Source organism: Pterocles gutturalis, unplaced genomic scaffold (genome assembly GCF_000699245.1).
Source record: "Pterocles gutturalis isolate BGI_N339 unplaced genomic scaffold, ASM69924v1 scaffold17466, whole genome shotgun sequence".
NCBI lineage: Eukaryota > Metazoa > Chordata > Aves > Pterocliformes > Pteroclidae > Pterocles > Pterocles gutturalis.
In genome coordinates, this window is record NW_010103364.1 from 19,296 (window position 1) to 38,765 (window position 19,470).

General features: G+C 46.8%; 2 protein-coding genes across 2 annotated transcripts; both read left to right on the plus strand.

The window, feature by feature from the left end:
• The first annotated feature begins 454 nt into the window (after positions 1 to 454).
• Positions 455 to 2,405, plus strand: LOC104471374 (G-protein coupled receptor 35-like). The gene is made up of 2 exons (XM_010086701.1): positions 455 to 1,132; positions 2,361 to 2,405. Exons 1-2 carry the CDS (start codon positions 455 to 457, stop codon positions 2,403 to 2,405), a joined length of 723 nt encoding a protein of 240 aa, XP_010085003.1.
• A 7,558-nt stretch (positions 2,406 to 9,963) lies between these two features.
• LOC104471372 (G-protein coupled receptor 35-like) lies at positions 9,964 to 10,899 on the plus strand. Its single transcript, XM_010086698.1, has one exon. The coding sequence runs from the start codon at positions 9,964 to 9,966 to the stop codon at positions 10,897 to 10,899; it is 936 nt and encodes a 311-aa protein (XP_010085000.1).
• The last annotated feature ends 8,571 nt before the right edge of the window (positions 10,900 to 19,470 follow it).

Genomic DNA, 19,470 nt, shown 5'->3' on the forward strand with positions numbered 1-19,470 from the left:
CTCTGTGGTGCTTAGTGGTGGCTGGGGTTAAACCACGACAGCTGCCCAGCTCTGCTTTGGGCTGCCCTAAAGCCAGTGGCTCTCTGATAACCACAGTGGCAGCAAGGATAAGGGACCACAAAGATTGTAATTCTGGTTTGCAGACCATTTGCTATTATCCAAATTGTGCAAACCAGGACTGGATGGAGGGCAAGGCAGGCTTAACCGCATAACAGCTGCAAGAGAGGGTTGCCTCTGTGTTTTTTGTGTTAGCTGGTGGCAGGTGACTGTTACTTTGATGGCTTCGGGACAGATGGTGCTGATGAGCTACTGAGTCCTTCCAGGGGCTGCCTACATATGCAGTGCAGGGGTGTGAGGGGCCACAGAGCCATGAGAGCAAGGCCACTGCAGCAGGACTCAGCCCAGCTCGGCTCGATCTCATGCCCGCAGCCTTTTCTTGCAGAGACATCCCACCATGAAGAACTGCACCAATGACAACGACACGCTGCAGAACCGCACAGCACTATTTCAACTGATTGTCTACATCCCAGTGCTCTCTTTGGGGATCCCACTTAACACGATGGCCTTCTGGGTCTTCTGCTGCAAACTCAAGAAGTGGACTGAGACCAGGGTGTACATGATCAACCTCATGGTCGCAGACAGTTTCCTGCTCTTTGCCCTGCCTTTCCTGATATACTTCACCAAGTACGACCATCCCATAGACAAGCTGTGTTCTACCATCCTGAACATCTATTTTACAAACATGCCTATGAGCATCCTTATCATCACCCTAATTGCCATTGATCGATACATTGCAATCAAGTTCCCTCTAAAAGCAAAGGTTCTTCGATCCCCATTGAAATCTGCTTCTATCTGTGGGTTTCTTTGGATAACAGTAATAATGTATTCTTACCTGCGTCCAAAATCTGAGGAAAAAGAGGAAAAATTCTGCCTTCGGAAACAATCTATTCAACCTAATTATTCACTGCTATTCTCCATCATCTTTTGGTATTTTATTCCCTTAGGGATTGTGATTTTTTGCTCAGTACAAATCATCAAATGTCTCAAAAAGAATATGGCCACGACCTCTCACGAGACAAAGTTAATCCAGAAAGCAATCCACATTGTTTCTGTGAATATGTGTGTTTTCATTGTATGTTTTTCACCTTTCTACATCGCACTGCTCTTGCGGTTTGCAGTGGATGTTGCTGAAGCTTGTTCTCTGCTCTCGGAAGTTAGAGCATCTGTTCAGATCTGTGCATGCCTAGCAAATTCTAACTGCTGTTTGGATGCATTTTGCTATTATTTTGCAGCTGAGGAATTTCAGGAATTTCCTTTTCTGTTCCCTACTTGTATATCAAGGAGATCCAAGATGAACCAAAGCCAAGAGTCACAGCCACCCACAGATCAAGTAATGACATAAGCAAGGTATAGTACACTATAGGGGTGAAGAGCCACAGTGCTACTGAAATTTTGAGGCAGAGGTAATGGGACCACCTACAGTATTTGCACTCATTGTAGGTACAGGCATACCTGCAAAAAGGGGCAACACCCTCCAAGGGCTTAGATATTAACTTGAATTTTGTCCTTCTGTCCTCAGTGACTTTACTCCAGTTCTGACTATTACCTTGGATCATTTTACCACAGCTTCGGGCGTCTCCTGGTCAAGAGGGAGAGGCACATGTTATGGAGAATGGATGATAAGGCCATTGTTTCTGCTGTGCGCTTATATGTACATATCATGCAGCTAAACAGAGGAACCCGAGCACCCTTACAGCAATACACAAATCCACTTGTAGCACTGTAATATGTATGGTCACTTAAAAGTAAGAAAAAGCCCCTGCACGACAATGCCAAACCTGATTCATCCATGCTGCTCACATCAAAGAATTTGCCTGGACAGTGGTAGTTTCCTGTCAACCTATATAATTTCAAAGCTTGCAGCTATTGCCAGGAGGCATCTACTGCTGTGCGTGGCATAAACTGCAGGGGTCAGACAGTGGCGTGTGACCATCACCCTGTTCCTGCCGTATAACACCTGTATTAGCTTGTGGCAACGCCCTGGCATTTGCAAGACTGAAATAATTATAGGTTTAAATTAAGCCATTACTGCATGGAAAAACCGAGCTATGCAAAGCATTGTGGACCACTGAACAGAGCCTTAGCACTGTGCATATCAAGTATAAAGCTGTGAAGACCCAATCTCCCTCAAGCAACTACTGTAAGCCCTGGTGACAGGTTTGTTGCTGTAATTTAATGAGGGTGCAGCAGCTTTTCTGCACCTCACTTGGAGACATTTAGCGCCATGCATTATACTGAGAGCCTTGATCTATTTCACCTGTATCCCAGACCAGACTCCATCTCAATGTCTCGCTTTCCAGGTACAAAATTCCTCTCTAATACCTGTGCTTGCTGACTATGCATGACATATCCTCCCACCCCAGAGGAAAGTAACAACAGGGCAGCTCAAAACAGTGAAGCCACAAGGGGATGTCTTGGGGTATTGGAAGGAAGCAACCCATAGAGAAACCTGGACTGAGAGGGGAGCCAGTGCCAGGGCGTGACTACTTCATGTTTATCTGCGCAGACATTTCATCTAACATTTTATCATGTAGTCACTTCAATAACTTAACATTAGTGTGGGAAACGTTGTACAGTTTTCAAAATGTGTGCGATAGCTGTATCTCACTGGGCTTCATGGTCTGTGACTTTCAGTGTCTTCTGACTTTTAAATGCCTCAAAAATTCCTCCAGGGAATGTAAACCCACATTCTGCTCATTTAAACCTACAGACAATTAACCTTCTTAGTGACAACTTACAAGTAGTTCCCTGCAAGTAGCCTGTCACCTTCTAGTGTCTGCAGACCACATGCTGAAACCACTGTCTAGACACTGGCCAAACATAGGAAACATCACAGAAAGTACTCCCCATCCAAACATTAGGTCTACCTGCTTTGTGTCAATACTGGCAGAGATTCCAGCATGATGGAAGCTGCAGTGAGCAACTGCGGCATAAAAATGGATGAAACTACTCAGGTCATTCAGTTGACCATTTATGGCCCAATTTTCTTCTTTGATGTATTATTTAATGCTCTGGCATCACTGGTGTTTCCCTGCAAGCAGAGCAAATAGGCCATGTGTGGATGTGACCAACTTAATCATTGCACACTGTTGCTTGACCCTCATTCTGCCTTTTAAAGTCTCTTTTCAAAGACAGGAAAAGATAAAGACAAATAGTTCCTGATCTCAAAAAACACTTATTGCTTAAGGAGATGCGTGAGTGTTGTCACCCTTGTAGCTGTCAACAAATACACTGCAGTTAACTATCCTCAGAGAGCAAGAGGCAGGGGTCCCTGTTAGCCCATTCTCCTTTATGGTGTGCTATCAGTCTTCATGACAGGAATCACTTACACGCCTAGGCAAGCGGTGTTCAGCAAGAAAAAAAAGACTTCTGTTTTCAGAAACAGCACAGAGGGCCTTCAAAAACATTTGTGGCTCTGGGATCCCCTTCTGGGATTTTGTATCTCATTGAACATAATGAATGTCTGCTCTAAACAGACTGTTACGAAAATTTTTACTATTTTGAAAAAAAAAAAATGATGGTTGATTAATATCAACCTGTTATCCTACTGTTAATCCAGAAAGCAAACAACTTACTTTTTTTGCAAACCCAGGCGTATTCATGTTTTCTTCTTGTTAACATGGGGCAGGCACCTTGTCCAATTTAAAATGGGCTCCAGTTAGGACGTCTACTCTGAAATAGAAAACAGAAACACTGTTGTTCATGTGGCTTCATGTACAGGCCTTGCAGTATAGCAAATACTAACTGCTGTTGGGATGCCATTTGCTACTGTTTTGTAACCAAAGAATTTCAGAGCACTTTTTTCCTACCCAAGCCTATAGTTTTTAAACCAAGGAAGGATCACAGACAAGGCACTCTGTTAAACTCAACAGCTGCCATGGTTTCACCCTGGTTAGCAGCTAAGTACCACATAGCTGCTTGCTCACTCGCTGCCAGTGCCAAAACCAGTACCACAGCTGTGCTAAAAAATTTGGAGTTGGCATTCCTATACATAGCCAAGCTTACTGTATACAGAGCTGTATGAAATGAATGCTTTTTTCTTGTAGGAAGCAAACTGAGGTCTCCCACCATTCATGTGCTAAATATAAAAAATGAAGTGTTCCCTTTTCTTACTGTAAAGTGGAAATTTATTGACTTCACAACCTCTGTCATTGTTAAGTAATTTTTTGTTGTTGTTTTTACTGAATGCTACAAAAAAACCCAAAGGAAACATTATTTTTCAAGTGAAAATAAAGCTATCTCATAGTAATATATATCTATAAACAAATATTAATTTATTACCATTATACATCAGAGTCCTCTATTACCAACGCTAAATCTATACTGGAGATTGTGAGAGGAGACTTAGCCACCATGATATAAGATCTGCCTTACAACATGATATTTATAGTGCGACCCAAAGATGAGCAACAAACTTCCTGACTACCTGGAAGTGTATGTATTACCTTGGACAAAAATTATCATCTGGTTTACTTGTCAAGTTATAATGATGTTTATGATGGGTTTCTGATGCCTTTCTTCAGTCTGAACGAAACCTCATCTCCCTGAGGGCTCTCAGTAAATGGAACAGATGATTTATCAGCACCTGGGCCACAACAAACTACCAGCCATCACACAGCACTGGAATAGCAATCCATGAGGACAGCGGCATGGTTATCCACAAATCTTTCCTATTCCTAGAACAAGAGTCTGGCTAATGATGGTGGGGAGCAGCAGCCACAGTCTGTCAGCAGTTCCAGCTAGCAAGGTTGGACCACTGCATTCTGCTAACATTTAAGCAAGTCATAATCTCTGTCCTTTAAAAGAAAAAGATGCTAACAATGGTTTGAACTTTAAATGAACAAATTGATGCTGCAGTCAAAATTTAGGCTTGAGAAAAAGAAAAAAAAAACATAAGGAAAAGCCATTCAGAATAAGGAAAAATAATCCAGAATCTTGTTTCTAAGTGAGTAGCCATCACTTTTAGCATTTTTGGTCCTTCTAAGCAGGAAAGGCAGGGGCTGGCATAAGACAGTATTTTGCTGTTTGGTGGCCTGAAATCTGAATTCTCACCAGAGGTTTGGGCTCCAGCAGCACTCCTCTCCTTGGGAGGGGTGAAGGACACATGTCAAGGAGTGCTGCGTTTTAGCGAGTAAGGTGCTGCCTTCAGGTTTTGAAAGTGTCTCTGCATTTTTGGTTTCTCAGTGCAGGGCAGTTGTTCCAGTTGCAAGCACTGCCCCGCAGTTTCCAGGGGACTCTGCAAGCACTGAAACAGCAGTAGGCAGCTGGGAGGCAGAGGCTTTGCCATGCCCTCCCCAGTATGCTTGCACAGATACACAGCCCATCACTTCGGTGTTGATGCTGCAGGAGTATGCAGAGGGCTCTAGCAGAGAGAGCCCTGTGAGTGTGTTATCTGCCATGGCTCAGTTCCTGTGTGGTTCTAAGAAAGGGGAAAGGGGAAACAGTCTCAACAGCCAGCGTTGGTCATCGTGTGAGGTTGAAGCAATTAGCCTAACACTGCCATTTCACAGGTTTTCCATGCTAAAAATAAGACTGACATGTTCTGCTCCCAGCCTTCTAGTTCTGTTTTTGTCAAGATCTGCTGTTACAACATCGCATCTTCCCATGAGAAAGCCAGGAAAAAAAAAAAACCCAGGGCAGAGGCACCGCAGAACCTGGATGCCACAGGGCAGTGCGGTGGCCTGTCCCCCTTGCATGTGTGGAGGGGGTACCGGTGCCTCTTTCACCTTGCCAGAGGCCCTGTCCCCCAGTGATGTGTCGGTGGCTGGAGCCAGCACGGCGCAATCTTTGGGAGGCAGAGGAGACTGAGATCTCTGGCAGGAGCCCATCAAACCTGAGCTATCCTGTCCGTTAGCAGTCTGCAGCAGCAGCACAGGGAAACCTCATGAGAAGGGCTTCCTTTGGCTGGGAAACAACCTCAAGCAGGATATCAGGCAGAGCTTACAAGGGAAGGAACAATGATTGTGCAGAACAGAAATAAGTCTTAGAGATCAAGAAGTGTAAAGATCAAATGTGTCTTAGCAAATTCTTCCCTTAGATATGAAAAGCTACCTACAAATTACAAGCAAAGAAACAACATCACCTCGCACAGGTTCTGATAAAAACAAAAAAATTGTCCAGGTATGTCCTGAAAACTACCCTATTACTTTGTCACAGCTTTCAGTAAGGATGAGGAACCTGAGAAGTCCAGAATTTTAAAAGAATTGGTACATGAAATCCCACGCCAGCAACAAGGCTTTCAAATAAGTCAGCCAAAACAGGATGAAGGGGCAGTGACCACCAAACACAGTCCCTTCTCTAGGATGGGGAAAGAAAGGGACAAGTCTGGCCAGTAACAGCTCTACTGTGCTCAGCCCTGAGAAATGTGCAGTTTCACAACACGTCTGAATAACATTAAATGGGAGGGAACAAATCGAAAGGCAAAAGTGAAGTGGTGCTTCACCTTACAGGAATATTTTGACTCTCTGGATTCTTTCACTAAGAAAATCCCTTTTCCAGCCAAGGTGTGGTGGACCATGGTATCAGTAAAAGGCCCTTTTGGAGCACATTGCTAGCAGTAATGCACCTTGTGCAGGCACTGGTACTCAGCACCTGGGGGCCATACGCTACCCCGCCGCAGAGCTGCCAGCAAGGAAGTGAGAAAACAGCACAAGTGAGATCTACACTGCGCCACATAGTGACAGCACTCATGGGCTTGAGACAGGCTGAAAGCTGCAGAGGCAGGGGAAAACACCAAATGAGCATCATTGGTCGGTGGCAGAGGTGATCAAACTGCGACTGGGTGGAAGAAGGGGGCCATAAGCAGCTGCAAGAGCCTAGAGGGTGGCTAATGGGGAGCCGAGGTAAAGAAAAGCATGAGGATCCTGACCCAGCGGTGTCCAGGAATCAGACAGGGACCCAGGAGCCACACCAGCAGACGTGTAAGTTCTCTGCATGTAACACTTCATCATAGCTTTGCCTGCTGGTAGCTGGTGTTGAGTTGCTCTGACATATCATGGTGAATGTGCTGATCACAGCCAGACGCTTTGTGCCTGGTGACAGGGTTTGTCCCTCCCTTGAAGCCTTGCTGGGCTGATGGGAGATGTAGTTGCCCTTATCTGTCCACCACAGCCCCAAGCTGTGGATGGGAAGCATTACACTGGAGAGATGTTATGAGCTGAGCTCCCTCTAGGCTTGATTTTGATGGCTAATGGTTAATACTAGTACTGATTGCCTTGACATAGGCAGCAGGAGTGTGTGAACAACACTTGAGGATGATGCAAAATGTGGTGTTTTCTGTACAGTGGTGAAACTATCACAACCCAGGAGCTGGATGACTTTGAAAACTAAAGTACTAGCAAGGACCATGACATGAAAATGATGGTGGCTGGGGATCAACAATCTAGGTGTACTAATAGGTCGGCAACTACTTATAAGTATCCACCAAGAAGCAGCCACAAGACATGCAGAAGCAGTCCCTGGAAACTCAGGAGAAGAATTTAAGCTAAGCTCTATATTTACTATACACTAGCAAGGAATTAAGCTCAAAGGCTGGTTTATAACATTCAGGCAGACAATGCAGAAATACTCCTGAAGCTGCTCTAAGACGACCTGGAAAGAGAGAAGGGGAAAAGCAGTTGACCAAGACAGCAATTCAAGGTACTCACAGCAAGACCTTTGAGCTTGTTGATCAACTTATCTGAGTTCTTCTTGTAAATGGGTTGCAATGGACACCAAGGACGAGCCCCTAGCCAGCAGGCACCTGCAACCGCAGAGCAGTCACAAAGTCAGCAGGTCACAGGGTCACAGTGCCACATCTTCTCAGAATTGCTGGCTGATGAGAACTATGGAAGACGAGAGAATTACCATGATTCAGAGTGAAACCCAGTTACAATAATGACTAAACTGTCTGCAAACCACAACCCTCACTTCTCCAACAGCTCTGTGAGTGGGACTGGGGGCCCACCGGGGCTGCTCTGTCCTGCGGCTCAGCAGTGTGACGGCAGGTGGCAGTCCCTGCTCCAGCCCCAGCAGGAGTGGTGGTCTAGAAGGCAGAGAGAAGACCTCAGGACCCTCCAGGGAAATGGGTTCCCTCCAAGAAACATGCACAGCCTGGTGGGTGAGGAAGGTCTGGGCATTGCCCAGTGAGACGACAGGCCCTGGGAAGTAAATCAATGGAAAAACCCAAAGCCATTCCATCACCAGAGGGACTGCTGCAAGGCCACACGGCAGACAAGGGTTTCACCTTGCTGCAGGGCTATTGCAGGCTCCTCAGTCAACAGGGGGTGGTACGAGCCATGCCAGTGGTTTACAGAGGAAGCTCAGCCCCGGGGAAATGCGTTGAGGAGGGGCGGGAGTGCTTCCACCAACATTGCTGGTGCCACAGCCACTGGCAAATGGTCATTGCAGGACACCTTCCAGGTTATGTGCCAGGGCAGCACTAGGAGGGCTCATCGCGCCGGCACACCACACCACAGCTGGGCTGGAGGAACTTTCACTCTCTCTGAGGACAGCAAGCGAGCAGGTAATTCCTCCTGGTTATTTGCTGACAGGGTTACTTGAGCTCTGCAAGGCATTGCCTTTCGCCAGCCGTGGTGGGACACCAAAATGGTGGTGGAGAAACCGAGAGGGCTGGAGCCTGCATATTTTCAAAGGCTCATTTTGATACTGGACACATTAGACATGTTTTGGACACTTAAGGGCTGTGTCAGCCTTTGCTAGATCTCCCTGTTGTCTGTTACGATCTACCCTTATATCTTCTGGGCTCATTCCTTGTGTCCACAGCACAGAGCTGCTGCAGGTATCAGCTGTAGCACATTCCCTCACCTTCAAAGAGGTCTCCTGGCATGATTCCTCAGCAGCATGGTTTTCAAAGCTAGCAGAGAGCTGCAGATGCACACAGATGCTGCAGCACTGCCCTAGGGTTTGTTCACTTGGAATGCTTTTTAGCCCTGGGAACCTGCACCCATGCAGCCATGTTCCCCTTGCAGGGAAAATCCAAAGACATCTCAGACCTTCCAGGTCTTTTCTGTCCATGAATAGTTGCACCTGGAATATAGTTCTGCATTAATGCCTCCAAAGCAGGAGGGCAAACAGTAATATTGCCCTTAGACCGAGGGTGATAAAACCACCTGCTAGACAAGACGCAGCTCATGTCTGTTTCACATGGTTGCTGGTCACATTTCTTGCCATGGCATTGGCGGGAATTTTTTGTCTTGGAATTGTGGCAGATTAATACTTCTGAGATGAAGACCAACTTTCACTGTCCTTGAGAGGCAATGTGCAGACTGCAGTAATTTGATTCTTGCTGTGGACAACCAAATGCTACCGCTGAGTACAAGATTCAATGGCAGCTAAAACTCACGAGAGATGTACCAATAATTGCTCTTATCATTGATGAGAAGCGATGCATAGAAAGCTCAGGACTGAAGGAGAGGACAGCTGTCCTTTTGGTGCACACGTCCCAGAGCATTTTGAGCCGTGAGGATGCTGGCTAGCTTCTCCTGAGCACCACTGTAGGGGGAAGGATGAGAGCTGGGTTTAGGCATCTCCTTTCCGTTATCAGATGGTTGTAACAGCTCACACAACCCCTAGCTGCAGGATACCTGCTGCTACCTGATCCAAGTCTGGCCCAAAACAGAGGCCCAAGCCCCTGCTGCCCTCTGCAAGCAGTCTTCCCCGCATGGGACCCAGTGAGAGCCTGCACTTCTCTGTCCTCCACAACTGGTCAGGCTCATGTCCCACTCCCTCTCCTTCCCACTAGGTACCCTACAGACAGCTCTGCTCTGCAGTCATTCTGCAGTCTAGTTTTCACTGTTGGTAAAGCCCTGAACTATCTGAATTAACTACCGATTCAGTCAAGAGTCTAGCTTCTAAAAGGCTTCATCTGCTTTTGCAGGAGCTGTGCCTCTTAATACCCTCAAAATGAACCTCAGCAGCTGCAGTGTCACAGCCTACGAAAGCTTTCCGCTTGTCCAGCTGTGTATTTACATCCCGGTTTTTCTTTTTGGCATTTTGCTGAACATGTTGGCACTGTGGGTATTCTGCTACAAGCTCAGCAAATGGACAGAAACCAGAGTATACATGGTCAACTTGGCTGTGGCTGACTGCTTGCTGCTCTTTACTTTGCCTTTTAAAACTTTATCCCAGTTCCGCCAGGTGAAAGTAGGCAGATGGTGCCTGGTTCTGGAAGGTGGCTATTTCATAAACCGCTTAATGAGCATTGGTATCATCACTGTCGTAGCAGCTGACAGGCACCTTGCAATCAAGTACCCTTTGAAAGCCAAGGCGCTGAGGTCGCCACTGAAGGCAACTTTTGCCTCTGGATTTCTTTGGATAGTCATCATCTGTGTGGTGTCCCTCACCAAAAAGTTAGAGGACCGAGGACAAGATGAACTTTGCTTTGAAAAATCTTCCGTTGAGCCTTCAGTGGTCACACTGTGTGCTATTATTGTGGGATTCTTCATACCACTGATCATTGTGAGTTATTGCTCCATGCAAGTCATTGCAGAACTCATGAGAAAGAAGAATGAAAACTGTCACAAGGAAAAGTTAATCAGGAAGGCCGTCTACATCGTGTCTGCAAACATGGCTGTGTTCATCGTATGCTTTTTGCCTCTTTACCTTGGGCATCTCCTTCGCTTTATACTGGACTCCATCAGCTCCAACTGCTCTGCAATACAGAGGGTTAATAATTTTGTTCATCTCGCCTCGGTCCTTGCAAACACGAACTGCTGCCTGGATGCTATTTGCTACTACTTTGTCAACAAGGAATTTAAGGAAGCATCTCCCAAGCTAGCAAAGTCCAAATCTGAAGACAGTGGAGAAGCTGAAATTCAGCTCCCATGCGTAACACATTAGTGCAAAACACATGCAGCACACATTTTACACTTGCTATGTTCAAGTTCAGCTGGGACTCAGTAGCAGGCTTTCACACTTTATTTTTGTGTGAGTGGGATGGAGGGACTTTCTGCTAACGGGAAGGATTCAGCCACATGAAAATTAGCCATGATTCAGACAACAGCAGCCCAGATCATGATTTAATGATCCAGTTTGCCAATGATAATTCTCTGCCATATGCAAATTTGAGTAAAACTATATCTTTCCCCTGAAAACCCCATCTTTCATTTTCCCAGAAAACCCAAAACAAGTACAGCCAGTGGTAAAGGGGATTTTTGTCCCTTCTCCCCACTTTGGAAGAGTTTTTATGCAGCTGTAGCTGTGACAAAGGAACAGAGGTTATTCCAAATATGAAAAAATAAAAAACTCAGAATGAAACCACTGCAGAAGAACAAAGGATGATTTTTTTATAAGTCACAAACATCTTGTTTTTTAGTTTGTAATAATGCACCATCACAGTAGCAGAGGCAGGTTTAGCCTGCTTTAGACAAGCTTACAGCATCATTCATGCTACATAACAGCTACAAAATGGTCATCAGTCGCAATACAAGAAATTGCAATTGCTTGTACTGGGGAAAAACCAAAAGCATTGGAGTCAAATGGCATTAAAGCTACTAACCAAAGAGTTGGAGAGGGGTGGTGGGAATAAGAACTCTGTGTTAGGGGTCTATTCAACCTTATAATGTAAAGGACTGGCTAAAGAAAGGAGCAGCAAGTTGTTTCAAAGCATCCAATATAAATAAAGCCCTGTTACTGGTACACAGTGCAGTCTCTTAATTAGTTAAATGGAAAAGGTGGGCCATTGGGTGTTATGGGATCTGCTCTGCTGTCTGTCCCCAGAAGGGACAGTATGTCCCTGGCTGTCCAAGCCAGGGGCAGGGGGTGTGAGCTGCAGCAAAGACTGGGATTTTCAGAGGCAGAACAATGCATGTCACTCTCTGATGCACTTGCCCACAAAGAGTGAAGTAGGTAAAACCGCTAACCAGCCTCTTTGTGATGAAGTTCAGACAGCACGCACGTGCCCCAGGATGGGCCACACCAGGCACGCACCTCCTCCCGCATCTCCTGACCCCAGGCTGGGCTTTCATCTGCCTGCACACACTGGGCCAAACCCCGTGGCCACTGCAGCAGCCCCACAGCCAGCTCAGCCTCTGCATCTCCCTCTGCTCAAGGGGGGAACTCCTTAAAGAGACCTTGCTGCAGGGAACCGCTGAGCAGAGGCCTCTATCCACCTGCCCAGCAAAGCCCACACCATCTGCACAGGACAGAAGCAAAGCCCTGACAACTTCCCGAGGGGATGCAGGCTTCTCACTGCACTTGCCAGAAATTTGGGCAGAAATGGGGAAATTTGCTCTGTCACCACCAAAATCTGAGAGGAGGATCTGGCCTTTGTTCACTGCACAATGGGGAGGGGGAGTAGGAGAGGTTCTGGTTGCAAAAAAGACTTTTTAAGGAGTTTGGTTTCTCCTCTCTTGTACTCCTATATTTTCTCTGAAAAGATCAAAGCAGCAACAAATGGCGCATTGCACGCAGAGATGGGTGTCTCCTCCCCAGCTCAGCCCTGGCAGTGATTCTGCACTGCTCAGCCTGGCACAGCTGGGCTCACACTTTGCCTTCCCCAGCCCTGCATGCTGATGGCTCTCCTGCCTCGCTGTAGTAACATATGCACATTTGTGACTTTAATTTGATGGACCGCTCCCAAACAAGGTTAAATGTACCTTTAAGATTTCCTCCCTGTTATGCGATTTGTGTGCCAAGAGCCCAGTGATTTTAGAAATGACCCAATTGCCAGTGTGCTTTTTTTCTGCAGTTCCAGTCTCACCAACATGGGTGTGAGATCTTCAGAGGCGAAAGCTCTGCACAAACCAAACTGCTATTTTAGATGCAGCAGGAAAAAAAAATACTTCTCCTACAGTAACCGCTAATTAAATGGGTGGAGGAGATACAAAGCTTCCTACAAACAAAGTATTTCTGAGCAGATTCTGCTAAGCTGCCTTACCCTGAGTAACGCCTCTTCCTCTAGCAGCTATATGCCCAAAAATACATACCATGAATGCTTGGTCAATGATGGCCACACTTCCTCACCACAGAAAACTCACCTCAAAGCCTCTGTACAGCAGTGAGTCCTTGGGAGCTTACTGAGGCTTGGAGAGGAAGGGAGCCTCAGAGGGGCTGTGGAGGAGACAGTTGGGTTGTGCCAGGCAGGATGGTGCTGGGCATGGAGTGCAGGGATAGTCCCCACAGCCACAGCCAGTCTCCACAGCAGCTCTGGGCACGACCACGGCCGCTCCTAATGTCTGCCCCAGAGCAGCTAGATTGTGAGGGTAAAGAGGCAGGAGAGAATGTTCCACTCGCAGAACAGAGGTGTGATAAACCTTTCCTGTGTCAAAGGACCAAACCTCTGTTCCTCACCATTTGAGCAGCGCCTATCTGAGCACAGGGCAGTCAGGGATTTGGATGTGCTGGGGCTGAAATAAGTGGCACAGCGACCAAGGGCATGATGGGGAAACCCCCTTAGGCTCCCCCAACTAGAAAAATGGACTGTGCTCTTTTGTTGGTTTTTTTTTTTTTTTTTCTTCTTTCACACAGAGCTTTTGGTCTGATTTAGTAGAAGAAATATCCTCTAAATTCATAACTCATCTGGCCAGGCTCTCCCACACTGTACAGAGAAGAGCTAAGGGATCTATTAAGCAGTGAGGAGGCAGCAGTAATCTGCTGTTTTCTGACATTTCTGGTGGGCTCAGCAACCTCCAGGAGACAAGAGGGAGCTGAGCACTTGCCAACAAGGTACTGACACTTCCACCGCCACCTGGGAGGCAGAAACCCCCACTCCATGCACAGACAGACCGTAACTGTCCATACAGAGCAAGCCTTGCCTGCCTTGCCTTGATCTGGCTGCAGAAACCCGGCACTCTTGCCACATCCACCAAGCTTTCAAAGACACACAACTTAACCTTCTTAGCACAAGACATGCTCTGTCTTCCAGACTTCCCAGATTTCTCTGGAGCCAAGTCTGGACAACATCAACCTCCTATTTTCCAAGTCACGAGGGTACAGGTGTGAAGAGGGCGGGAATTTACACCTCGCAGGCTGGCTGGGGCAGATATCACCCCTCATGCATGGCCACATCCTGCCCTCAGCAGGCCACACCACCCTTGCAGCAGCTACAGGACACAGGTGGGCACAAACATCTTGCACTGGCATCTCCTACCTTTTATTAATTCTAATTCTATGAACTGATGACAGAGCTGGACACAGACAGTGTCACTTCCATGCTGATGCTCTCAGAGGTCTGGTAAACACTTCACACCAGTTTTCTTGCTTGGGACTTTCCATTTGCTGTTGCTGTCACATTTAAACTGAACCCCGCTGCCAAGTACTGAACCAGGGCAGCTGACTGAAAAACGAGAGTTCAGCTCAATGTCAGGTGTGGGGGGAAAGTGTGAAAGCTGTCACCCAAAAAGCCATGACGTTCTTCAAAGATGCTTTCATCGAAGACAGAAAAAGGACACTTCTGGGGAAGTGAAAATCTGGGTGGCTCATTATCGTTAGCTTAGGGTAGAAGAATTCCTACATCTCAGTTTCTGAATGAAGGCTCAGAAACATCGCCGAGTCACTCCAACGGGATGAGCTGTCCTGTGTGGGCACTGCGTGCACCAGCTGGGGACAGTGCCTGACACCATGTACTCCTTGTCCTCAAGGTTGCTAAAAGGCATCTGCAACCCTGGCTATCAGAAACCCCAGCAGCAATCTGCCGGCAGCATTACTAACTTCAAAACTCCTGTGTCACTTCTGTCTGGTTCCATTTTTCTACCCAGATGAACTCTTCATACTTTTGTCTTTCTGGCACTTGGCCTTCAAGCCAGGCTCCCTGCTTGGGTTTGGCAAAAAATTGACATGGATATTTCAAGCCTCATCTTATCAGCCTCAAAATTGCAACAGCAAATCCAAAGGTCTCTTGCCCTTGGTGGGTGCCACAGCCTGCAGTCACTTGTTTAACTCTTATCCTATGTTGCTGTATAAAAATAAGCTCCAGAAACATCATATTTCCACCAAAAGTCACGTTGTACTGACCAAGGACTGAAGGACCAGCTTTTCTCAGTGCCCCAGCAGAGAGACTGTACATCAGGTCTGCACCATGGAGATGTCACATTTCAGCAGGGCACGACACCAGCACGCACACCCCACAGGGGTTGCACAGTTCCCCCACATTGCCGCAGCTATTTCATGACCTGGATAAGTTAAGGTTTACACTTCTGCCTGTCACAACGGTTATTCAATAATTTCTTCTGAGAAGAGCCCTGGGTGGCAGAAGGAAGGGGGCTGCATAATCTAATCTGGTTTCACAGCATAGAGGCGGCAACAGACAATTGCTCGCCAGCCACCATGGCCAGGGCAGGACAGGCAGAAGAAGGTCAGGAGTGATCTTGGGGCAGGAATCGTAGAATCACAGAACGGTTTGGGTTGGAAGGGACCTTAAAGATCATCGAGTTCCAACCCCCCTGCCATGGGCAGGGACACCCTCCACTAGACCAGATTGCTCAAAGCCTCATCCAGCCCGGCCTTGAAAGGAAGGGAGTCTTGTTTAAACTATAATTTAATGGTAAATTAGATCTTTTACTGCTGCTCATTTCCGTTCCTTGCTATTATTCTGGTGAATGGAAGGATGTGGCTGGTGTTCAATACCTTTCTACTCTCCCAGTGGCAACCAGCAAAGGCAGGGATCTTTCCGTAGGGCCTGGCTGCCCCATGTACCCACCACGCCAGCTGTCAAATGCACGCCAGAGATGTGAGCACGCTGACAGCCTGAATCATCACAATGAATTTATGCCAGGGCAGAAGTTGAAACCACAGCATGAGGACTTTTTTTTTTTAACTGTGAACTTGCAAAATGCTGAGGTGTGCAAGGCCATTCCTGTCTGCAGCTCCTCTGGCTGCCCAGCCACCAGGTGCTCCGCTGATGCTGTACGACTGTGGCACTGCTGTGAGGCAGGGGCACAATGAAGGATAAGCAGCAGGTTTGGCAAACAGCAATGTTTTGGGGGAAATGCATGCAAGTTAAAAACATTCACTTTCTCTTATCAGCAAGGTGGATTTGTGAATAAGAGCAGTAGGTACCAGAGCTTTTCCTCAGGCCTGTATTTACCCTCTTGTTAAACATGCTTATAAGCTGTGCTGATGCAGCTGGTAAGGAGCCTTGGTTTCATGACAATCCAGTGCTTTTCTCTAAAAGCAGCATTTACTGCTAATTGTGGTGCAACCTCACCTGCCTTTCCAGCGACAGCACAGGCCAGCCTAACCCCTCCCAACAGGTACCAATGCAATCCAAGGACCTGACTCTGCACCAGCATCCCTCACTGACCCATTTCATCATTAAGCTCCATAGATAACTCAGCACCAACCTATAAAATGCAGGAGGAGCCATCTTTCACCTGCCTTGTCTGACCTTTGTTTCTCCACCTTGTGCCAGAGCAGCCTGTCTCTGGTCAACAAAGCCTATGGCATTAAATGATTTCTAGCAGATCTGATCCAATAAATGACCTATACTGGAGCAACAAACCCTAGATGTCAGTAACCTCGGGAAAGGCAATCAACCAGAGAGCTCTCACAAAAAAAGGAAAGAATAAGAAAATATCTGAAGATTCTTTTTAAGACACCAGCTGAAGAAAAATCTCCATGAGTCATCCTCTCTCATTTCTAAAATCCTGATTTGAGAAGAAACATTGTGAACACAACCTTCAGTCTCCAGTTTAAAAGTAACAACACAGAGAGAATACTCCCTTTTCTTGTTTTCTTCCCTGTGCTGGTGACAAAAAGTAGCAGTGTGACATAAAGAATGTAAGGGGAACAGAAAGCAAGTAAGCATCTAGGAAAGACACAGCAATGGAGAAATGGCAGTGGCTGTCGCATGCAGGAGGGGAAAAAAAAACTTCTGCATAAATTTAGTTTCTGATGCATTAGGCTTGTAACACTAGAGAAACTAGGAATTTCCCACAACAAACATTTCTGAGCAGAGAGCATGAGTAGTTTACTATATATTTTTTTTTTTAATATAAACTGCTTTATTTTCTTGAACTCCTGATTCTAACATGTTCTGCATGAACCAGAAGGTTTATTAATTATTCTCCAGATGGCACTTCCAGATTTAAAGTAAGTTGGTGTGTTTTTTGGGTTTTGTTTTTGTTTTGTTTTGTTGGCAATATGGTGATTAATCTCTGTGCTAAGTGGCCTTTTCAAGTGTCTGAAAGAGTTATGTTCTCACAGTTCTCTCTGGATCTTTTGAAAACAACTGTCTTCAGTCACTGGTAGCCAGAGCTTTTTCCTTTTGCTCAGATTTAACTCTGCTGCACAGTATTAGTGATTTCTGTGAGCCTCTGGGCTCCCCTGTCAGCAGAGAGCTCTTGTTTGTAGGCAGACAGAGAAAAAGTGTGAGTGCATGAACTCACCTCACCGCCTCTCTCATGTGCCATGAGGAAGAGAGTCTCGCATGGAAATCAGCCTCACCACGAGGTTCTTTCCAGTTGCAGTCAGGCTGAGAGAACAGAAATCCAGCACACCCCAAGCTGTCCCAGTCCCTGCTGCTGCTGCAATGCTGTCTGTTGACAGCATCTGAGCCCAGGGAAGGCTGGATTTGCAGGGCACTGGCACTACACCACAAAGCTAGAAGACCATCCTCGCTGAGGCAAGCTGGAAGCCCACCAAATACTTTTCCAGGTTACTGCAGCCTGTAGTTGAGGAACCTCCTAAACCAGAGATTGCTTCTTTATGTACAATGGCCCATCAGGGGCTTTTCTGCCATCTATGCCATCTATGAGGACACAATCATTTTTTATACCCATAAAATAATTTTGAAAATTAAAAATCTAACCACATCATCGACATCTAGCTTTTGCAGCGTAGTCAGTGTGTCCCTGTACCTGCCAGCATCACACCTGGCAGAGCAAAAGGAGCCAGTGCCCACCAGGTAAATCCCGAGCTGCACGCTGCTCCGCGTGGAAAACATCTGCACCCACCTAGAGCTGCCAAAGACAGAGATTGCTCTGAATCTCCAAAAGGCCCAAGTTACACTGTTATACTACACGGCTGCACAGAAAGTATCAAACCACTAGAGGGAAACCTGGCTTCTGCCTACAACAAACTCTCCAGCACACTTGGGAGGGGAAGGGCAACAGGTGGCGTTGGAAAGCAGGAAAAGGTGTTTTGCGCCAGGCTGCGGGGCTGCCCAAGGGAGAGTCCCAGGGAACTTACATCTTTGCTCAGCTGTCTACAAAGACACTTAAAAACACTCATGCAGCAGTACGTCTAACACATCTGGGAGAGAAAAATTGCTTGAAAACTTATTTCCCAAATGCTTTTCCTCATCCTCCTTGAGCCTGTTTCTCCCCTCCCACAGGTGTTTATGCGGGTAGCCTGGGAGACCTCAGCTTTCCTCAAAGCCAGCCAAATGGGATTTGAGGAAAGAAGGAAACCCAAGTTGGGGTTAAATGAAAGGGAGGGGGGAAAGAAAAATGGGTGTGAGGCAAACTATCTATTAGTATCTGTTTCGATACTTCAGCTCCTCTGAAATGCCTTTATGCTCATGCTGTCACTCTGCTCCCTTCCACAGGGGAATGGGATGGGAAGCAGGGACTAACCTTAACCAAGAAATGTCATTTTTTTCAGCGGAATTCCCATTCTGCTTCAGAGGACTAATCTAAAAATAAAGTAATTCTCACAGATGTTTTCCCTCCCCTGGTGATAAGCAGGAAGGTGCTAAGTCTGCAGCCCCCCATTCCTCTCTGGGAATGGGCGCTCACTGCAGGGGCAGTCCTGCTTCTGTGGCTCTCTGGCTCACAGAGCAATTCTCCTTTTGGAGAGAGCCTCCTGCAAGGATGCAGCTATTTCATCAGGGCAACACCTCTCCCATGTGCTGTCATTGCAACTGGCCACACACTTCCCTCTTTTTCGGAGGAAGAGAGGGAAACTGATGTGTTTGGCTTCTGGAAAAGCTTTGGTCTCTTATGAAAAGCATCCTGCACACAGAAAAAAAACCCACTGACGTAGTTTTGGGAAGGCCTGGAATGTTGCTGTACCTCAAGAAGAATCTAATATAAATGGTACTTCCCTGCTATTGTCACTCATACTGGCTGTGTACACTATTAGAGATATCAGGGATGCTGGAGTTACTGGAGACAAAGACTTTGAAGGTAATATTTTAACCTGGCTGCTCTCCTCAGCTGAAAGCTCTGCAGCAAGCTGAAGTGATGCATGCAAACCTCAGCTGGCACCTGCACCAGCAGCAGCTTGGGCCAGAGGCCGTAGCACTGGCTCCAGAGGACTAGGGCCACTGGACCTGGGCACTTTTGGCCACGGTTGTGTGCACTGACTTAGAAAAGCACCTGGCCACAGGGGTGTTTTGGGGCAAGCAACTTGCCAGGATGAACCACTCGAATCAGCGGGGCACACACACAGCCTGCACTTGCCCGTAGCCTAGCACAGCACGGCTCTCGGTTGGAAGCTTTCCGGTGAGTTATTAAAGTTCCTTTTCCCCAG